Source organism: Mastomys coucha, unplaced genomic scaffold, assembly GCF_008632895.1.
Source record: "Mastomys coucha isolate ucsf_1 unplaced genomic scaffold, UCSF_Mcou_1 pScaffold7, whole genome shotgun sequence".
Taxonomy (NCBI): Eukaryota; Metazoa; Chordata; class Mammalia; order Rodentia; family Muridae; genus Mastomys; species Mastomys coucha.
Genome location: NW_022196913.1, coordinates 31,273,902 through 31,282,072, shown reverse-complemented (window position 1 = coordinate 31,282,072; position 8,171 = coordinate 31,273,902). Strand labels below are relative to the sequence as shown.

General features: G+C 37.5%; 1 protein-coding gene across 1 annotated transcript; it reads right to left on the bottom strand.

Annotated features, from left to right (window-relative positions):
• Nucleotides 1-797: 797 nt before the first annotated feature.
• On the bottom strand, nt 798-7,959 carry LOC116081904 (prolactin-3C1-like). Its single transcript, XM_031358635.1, has 5 exons — nt 7,929-7,959; nt 5,112-5,266; nt 3,778-3,861; nt 1,903-2,082; nt 798-992 (listed from the first exon to the last, which is right to left on the bottom strand). The coding sequence occupies exons 1-5, from the start codon at nt 7,957-7,959 to the stop codon at nt 798-800; spliced, it is 645 nt and encodes a 214-aa protein (XP_031214495.1).
• Nucleotides 7,960-8,171: the final 212 nt, after the last annotated feature.

Sequence of the window (8,171 nt, the reverse complement as noted above, 5' to 3'; positions counted from 1 at the left end):
TGGTCAGCTATAAACACAAATATATATGACAGACATTAAATGGACTTAATTCTGCTGGTTTTGTATATTCATGTGTGTATGTGTAACATGTATATTGTATAAATGCATAAATGTGCATATGTATTCACATACATTTATACAATAAAACACACAAACACATACACACAAACATATACATACATATCAGTTGACTGACCAGTTATTTAATTAAAATTCCTGGTACAGTTGACTCATTTAAAGAAGACAATAGTTGAAAATTTTCATTGGAGAAATCTACACACAATTCTTACTTGGATCCTAACATATTTTTTGGAAAATTTGAAACATTGTTGTACCTAAGGATAGGATGGTGCAAAAGTCCAGCACTTACATCTTCTGTCCTTGGATCATAAAACTGTTCTCATACATAGTAGTATAATTCCAAAACCTACCTGCATTTTTTTTCTTAATCTTAATCTACTGCTTAACAGTAATCCCATGATAATTTTTTAAAGATAAGAGTTATTCATCTTTACTTACTCTAATTCTAAAGTAATTTTTCAGTTACTTTGCTTTCTTTCCAAACCCTACTTTTTGCTGAAGATTGTAAAGGAACATCACAATGCTGTCTATCAACATTACATTGCAGGCACTCAAGGAACTGACAACTGTTCACTTCCAATTAACATTTCTAAACAATCAGATTTTATTTTATAAAAAGAAATGCAAGAGATAGAAAAATTAAAAGCATTGAAGATCTTGTTCATTCATCACAGGCCATCTCTGTAGCAAATACCACTAACAAGCACGGAGTACTTTTAGCACCTGTTTTTGATTATGCCGTGCTTCAGGGCCCTGAGATGACACTTAATCTTCTTTGTATCCTTGCGAAGGCAGTAGAAGAGTTTACAAAATGCAGGAAGGTGAGTGCTTTTATTGTGGGACCTCAATTCCTTTAGGTCTGGCCACAAGTCAGAGTCAGGGTAGTCATTTTCTTCAATTCCAGGCTGAATCTAAACATCAAAAGGAAAAAAGGACAAGTATTGTATACTCTCTTGGTATGCTTGATCCTTATAAATCCCCCCCCCGTGTGTGTGTGTGTGTGTGTGTACATACATGTGTATAGATTTGCATGCATGTGATTGCGCATACACGTAGAAATGAATGGTCATGCTTGGGTAATGTTCTTTGGATGAAGATTGTATTTTTTTTAAGATATTTTTTCTTACTTTTTTCAAAAGTAATCAGAGATCTTGTCACTGAATTTCCAGTGCTGGAACTACAAGGAAAAGCCTACACTTTTCTTAAGTTGATAAAGACTTTTGGAAGCAAATTCAGCCCCTCATACTTACAAGGAATGTCCTTAGAAACATGAACAGTCTCCATAGTCCTGGTGCATATTACCTTTACATTTTGAATGAAATTTCAAACAAGTAAGAGTAGAAAACCAGTCAAGATTGTGTTGTGTCATATTCCTAGGTTATGGTATAATGGATCCTTTATCATATAAAACTAGAAGTGAAACTATCTTCTTTTCTTTTACAACTCAATCTATTCTCCATATTGTACTTTTTTCCTAAACTTAGACATGATGAACATTTTCTTTAATGAGTTGAGGTTCAGAAGATCCAAGCATTACTACTCTAAGATCTTCTGAGTTAGGCAGGTATGCCCATCTCATCCAGGAAAACTTCTGTACAAACTTCTATGAGCACCAGCAATTTTCTACTGAGATCATTTGTTTGTTATATTCTCAGAAAAGAACTTTATGATGAGTTGGTTTTGTATGGGATGCCCTATTTTCAAGGCTATAGGCATATTGGATACTCTTGAAAATGAAGTTTTTAAACATTTATTTCTCATTATACAAATCATCTCTTCCATCCATGACATAATCAAACAAATCCCAAAAGATCGACTCACCTTACTGAGTAAAATTTTTGCTCCCTCCAGAACTACTTTATTTCCATAGCTAAGCTCTATGGCTCTTGCCAGCATACCATCATGAGAGCCTAAATGAATAAACACTGCAGGTATGAGCATTTTCAGTGGATATATCCAGGCATTTGAAACATTGATGATGACTTTCAGAAGATCTTCAGTCTAAACAACCAGAATGAACATTGCGCTGAATAAATAAAACAGAGCATGGTAGATATATGATGGGTCTGTACAAAAATTGAGAACTACAATACTTATTTTTAAGGAAAAAGTATGTAAGAAATATTTTTGGAACATAGTACATAATGCAGAAATGTGATCTTTAAGCTATGGAACTACAGTTTGCTGATGTACAGCTAATTAGGCATTAATACTTTTTCTTCATAACAAGTCAATCTGATTGTAATTTGTCTTATTCTCTGTATGGTAGTATGTGCCTTATTATGATGTGGGGTATTTTACTCTTATTTCTTTGCGTTTTTTTCCTATGGTTATCAAAAGTTTGTTGGGTCTCAGCAGGATCCCATAGTCTAACTCAGATGGAAGTAATGCATAATTGATTATGGAGGCTAACCTAAGTTGCATTCACATAAATGAATCACTTAAACACTCAATTGTGATTTATATGTTATTGTAAAATATTTAAAGATTAATACAGTGAGAAAATGCATTCAAATAGTAATTGTCTGGATAAGCCTGACTTCGTAATTCTTGCAGAGCAGTCTGAGTCTGTTTGTTGTCATGTCCTGCAGGGGGAAAAAAGAACCAGCACTGCTTTCAATACCAGCATCAGTGGAAATCAGAAAAAAAATATTATGATATGCTCAGTTTATTATCACTGCCACAAATCTTGTATGCCAGCTATATTTGATTTCATGTGCTTGTTGCAGATAGTCTCTGCAATGAAACAGAGTTACAGGAATTTAGTGTACATGGGTAGGAAATATGTAAAGAAGTGAAGGAAAGGAGTGGTACAAATGGTGATGATGAAATTGGTTGTTGTGAGGATTATAGTATAATGATTAATAATGGGGAGCTGAGGCAGCTGAAGCCCAACTTCACACAGTTACTTGACATGTAAGAGATCCAAGTTCTGCACAAACTTTCTGAGCATCAGTTCATTAATTTTCCTATAGTCTTTCACATTAGAGAAATTTTTATGCAGAATACATTCACCATGGCCAACAGATTGCTTGTGGAAGTGTCTAGAAAAGTAGCTCTACGCAAAAATTCTCTCTTTCCTATGGGTTTTTCTATCATTTCCACTATTATAGTTGATTATGACTGAGAGTCAGAAGAGAAAGATGAAACAAACGGATATTAGAGGTGTTAAGAATATAAACCAGAAAAACAGAAGTTATCCTGAGATAATATAATATGCAGAGAACCCTTTAGGTCAGCTGATATTTGATTAATATACAGGAGATGGTAGATCACTCATGGAGAAATACACAAATAATTAAACAGAAATAAGACCATGAGCGTTTCAAAGCTAAAATTTGCATAACATACTGCTCAACTGGGTAACATGCTGTCAGAGGAGCCTTTGGGTTATATCATAAACACCACTACTATATTTGATTCCTTCAACATGTTATGAGTATCCTCAACCATTAATATCCAATTCAGATCAAAGTTTTTAAGCCTACTGGCAATTGATTTTATGAAACATAAGCATCTCATGCAATTAAATCTGGCATTTGATTGAGTTAGCTACTCTATGGTGTGATTTTTTTCTGCCCAACCCTATTAGATCAGAGGTTATTGTACCTCTTATAGTTCTAGTACTAACACACATCACAAATAGTCAGAGTACTGCTAAAGTTGTTTTGATAAACAATATAGGTAAATACTTACAATTTTTACAGTATGGGTAGAAGTGCTTTGGCAGGTGTTGTTTTTTTTATTCTTAAAACATACTCTCTCAGTTACCTTTGAGTCCTAGAGGGAATGAAATGGTGCAAGCATTATAGTTTTTGAATAGAATGAATATGTCTATGACAAAATTATTAATGTATTTGATAGATACTCAATTGTAACATATAAAGATGACATAAAAATTGAAATAGAGGTTAAAGCAACTATTATATTTCTACTTCTTCCCTTTCTTTACTATGTCCCTATTTTTTTGGTTATTTGTTTTTGTTTTTGTTTTTGTTTTTAGCTAGTTTAGTTGGTTATTTGGTTTATGAGAATCATCAGTCTCTATTATCCTGGACCTCCGAGATCTCTCAGACACTGGACCACCAACCTGGCAGCATATACCAGCTCATATGAAGCCCCCCAAAACATACACAGCAGAGGACTGCCGGGTCTGGCTTCTGTCAGAGAAGATGCACCTAATCCTCAAGAGACTGGAGGCCCCAGGCAGGTTAGAGGTATGTTAAAGTGGGGAAAGTAGGTGGTTAAGACATCTGCCTGGAGACAATGGGGTAGGAAGGTGGTATGGGATGTGGAATAGTCAGAGGGTAGACCGGGAGGGGAATAAGATCTGGAGTGTAAAATAATGAAAGAAAAAAATCATTGTTTTCAATAAAAGTAATAAAAATACTCCAACACAAAATAATTTAGTGTTTTTAACACCAGAAATCCATAGCGTCTGAATTGGGTGCCATCAAACAATGACTTTGTCTAATATTTGTGAGTAGCTTGTTTCCTATTGATTCAAACAGACTTGTTATGTAACCTGGAGTTATATTTGAATCATCCCATCTTCATGGTAGAGTTGTAATTCTGTTGTGTTGATGGTATCAAATTTCAACCAAGATACTGGGTATATTTTAAAGAAGTGTTTGCCAGTAAATTAAGATAGAATTCCCAATAGCATTCAATGTGAACATCCATGGAGGCATTCTTCAAACAAGACCTGGAAATCATTGTTTCTCCTTGGTGTATTTTTCTGAACTTAATGTCCAAAGTGGACTTTTAAAGCTAACTTGCTTATTTTTAAGGTTTATTAGAGGAAAATTTGAACAACAACAACAAAAACAAACAAACAAAAATTGTAATCTTTACAAATCTTTGAGATTTCATGAAACCTGCTATATTCCCTCATCTACACTTTAGTAACTGGTTTTTTCTATTACCTATAAAACATATTAGTGAAATCTAATTCATGATGCCCTATGGTTCAAAGAGAATTTTCTGACATTCATTTTAGATACAAATTCTGAAATGGATGAGGTACTTACTAAGACTTTATACATTTTCTGGGCAACTCTATGGGTGCGACGAGACCAGGAAAGCACATTGTCATACAGCTCCTCATTGGCAATCTGGTCATATGGTGTGGCAGTCACATATATACACAGGAACATGCATGACACCAACAGCAACAGCCCCTTCCCTGTAATGCATAGAAGTGGCTCTGAGATGCATCTACTGAGGTTGCAAAAGCTAAGCTGTGCGGCAAGCACTATATCTGCTCTAAAGGTCCTGTGCCAATACAGTCATGTGCAGCTGAAGCTGGGCATAGACTCCTCCAAATGTAAGAACATGCAAATATATATTTCCCCAGCCCACACCTTAAGAGGTAGGTGATCCTTCAGCTTTGACTACTGCAGAAGAGCTTCTTAGATTTGGAAACATTTGGAGCTGTGAGCAATCCCAAGCTAGAGCCCTTAAGTCATCACTTAGCACATTTTAGTGTCTTCGGAATGTGTGACTTTTTTTTGTTCTTTGAATAAACATTTATGTTTGTAACTAATTGGTTTTTCTTTAAGTATCACCCAACACATAAGGTGTTGTTGTTGTTTTTGGTTTTTATCACAAACATGCTTTTCCTTTTGCCATTTTATTTGACGTACACCAAAATTGTAAAGAATCAAAGCTGCTATAATTGTCTATATTAGGCTTTGGAATTGAACATTTACTCAGGTTAAGTGAACAGATGTGTCTAATCCCTGGAAACCCAAATAATTATATCTCCCTCTTTTTTCCTTTCTTTTCTTTTTTTCTTTTCTTTTTTTTCAAATTATTTATTAAATGTCTGATTCAAGGAACTAAAAAGCCATGCTTCCAAATATTGTACAGTTCATGCTTGACATGACACTTGAAAATACTGGACCCAGACTTTGAACTAAGGTCCAAAGTAGGAGAGTAACTGGATGTGGACTGAGGACAGCAGCAGCCTGAACAGCCAGACCTCGGGCTGACAGACCTGGTCCACATTCATGTTTTCAGGTTCAATGCTTCAGACTCAATCTGAATCACTGTCTGTCTCAGCTTCTTTCACATCCACACTGAATTTGTACTCCTGGTCACATCCTATGTATGCGTCACTCATGAAGTACAGGGTGTAGTTGTGACCACCTGTGACTGGGGCCACAAAGTCTAGCTTCACCTTGGCTTTCTGCTGCAGCGTCAGCCTCTTGAAGGAGATGAGGCTGTTGGACTTGGCATCTCCAATCACAACCCACCAGCCCTCTTCACGTTTCTGTGGGAAGAGAGGTGCAATAACAGGGCCCGTGACCTCCTCCCCTCGCTCCAGTTGTACTAGCACCACAACCGGCCCGCCACTGCGGATGCTGTCTTTATCCACCACTTCATAGGACAGTTCAATATTCGGGTAGCGGTTACAGAAGCGGGCCACATCTGCAATCTGGCTGACCATCTAAGCCAGTTCCATGGCGGCTAGAGCAGGGCTAAGCCACCCATTGCTGGAGAGTACATCCACACAGGCCTGAATAAGCTGGATTGCCTTACTGAGGATCTCTTCTGTGTCTGACTGCAGTTCAGCACTCAGCTGCATGCGGGACAGGTGAGCCTGCAGCAGCAGATTGGTCTTCACATGTGGATCCTTGAACTTGGGGTTATTCAGCTTGTGGGGGACCTTCTGAGCCAACTGGCGCAGGAGGTTGTCTTCATGATGCCTGATTGGAATGTTCTCATACTCTGCTGCATTGGAAATAGTCTCAATAAGTCCTCGAACCTTGGTTTTGGCATTCAGAGTCATGCTGAAGAGCTCAGTGGTGGTGTAGTTTATGTAATAGGCAGCAATCATGCCAGGTTCAGAGGGGCCACATCCATCTTGTCCTCAATACTGATGCACTTGGACTGCTCCAGGTCACTGAGGGTCTGCTCCACCAGTTCTGCCAAATGGTCAGACAAATGACGATGAGATATCCCCTGCAGGTTGTAGTAATTGGGGTTCTGTGTCATTCGGCGATACAGAAAGGTCCAGGTGAGGTAGTCCACAGCATTCTGCTCGTTCTCAATGGCCTTAGTGACAATCTCAGCATTGAAGTGGCCATGCATACAGTGGTCCAGGTGAGACTCTATTGGCAATGGCTCATATAAAATTTTTTTGAAAAAAATCCTTTTTAGAGCCCTGACACATGATGACACAGCGCCCCTCCTTTTCTTTGTTCTTTTTTAATTTTTATTTATTTTTATTTTATTTTTTGCTCCTAAGTAAGTGAGAAAAACTTTTCAGAGAAGACAAAGACTTGATCTCCTGGAATATTAAATCTGCATTGCTCTACAAGGCACACAGCAACAAAAGTCGAGGGCAGGCTGAGACCTGTACAGTTATCATTAGCTTTAATCTTCTAGACTGGGAGCAATTGGACCATTTGACCTTATGTTTTCTAAAAAAATCAAGTTATCAATTTCAGGAAACCATTCATTTTTATTGGACTTTTTTTGTTCTGGAAGATGATCTGAGCATTGAAATACTGTTCAGAGAAGATACCTGTTAGACACCCACAACGTTTTCCGCATTTATCTTCAAGTAAAACAAAACAATGAAAAATGACTTTAGGTATTGTCATGTATCAACAGAGAGTAAGGATTCCCTTTGAGAACAACTTATCTCCAGGTCTGCTTATCAGTTCCATTCTATAAAACTTAACTTCCTCACTTTGAGTCTAGGGGACACATGAACGTATTATCAGTTCTTTGCTGATTACAGCACTAAGACCAAAGAATATATACTATATAAACCAATCATGACAAAGTAATGCACTGATAATGTTTACTTAGAGGAACAGAGATAAAAATTCACTTACAGGTGCATGCTTGAGTCAGTGGTAGCTGCATCTCTGAGATGTTCCACAACAGTGAGGTCTCCAGCTCAGGAAAGCTGCCTAACCTGAATGATGCCTTCAGTTAGGGTTCCACCTCCTATATATACTAACAGACTGGACCCAAAGCCAAGCATAACTTGGTGGTGGGGGTGGGGGTGGTGGTTATGGGAGAGCAAGAGATGCAATGTCTGTAGCACACAGAGTCTCTTCCTTCAGGGAATATCA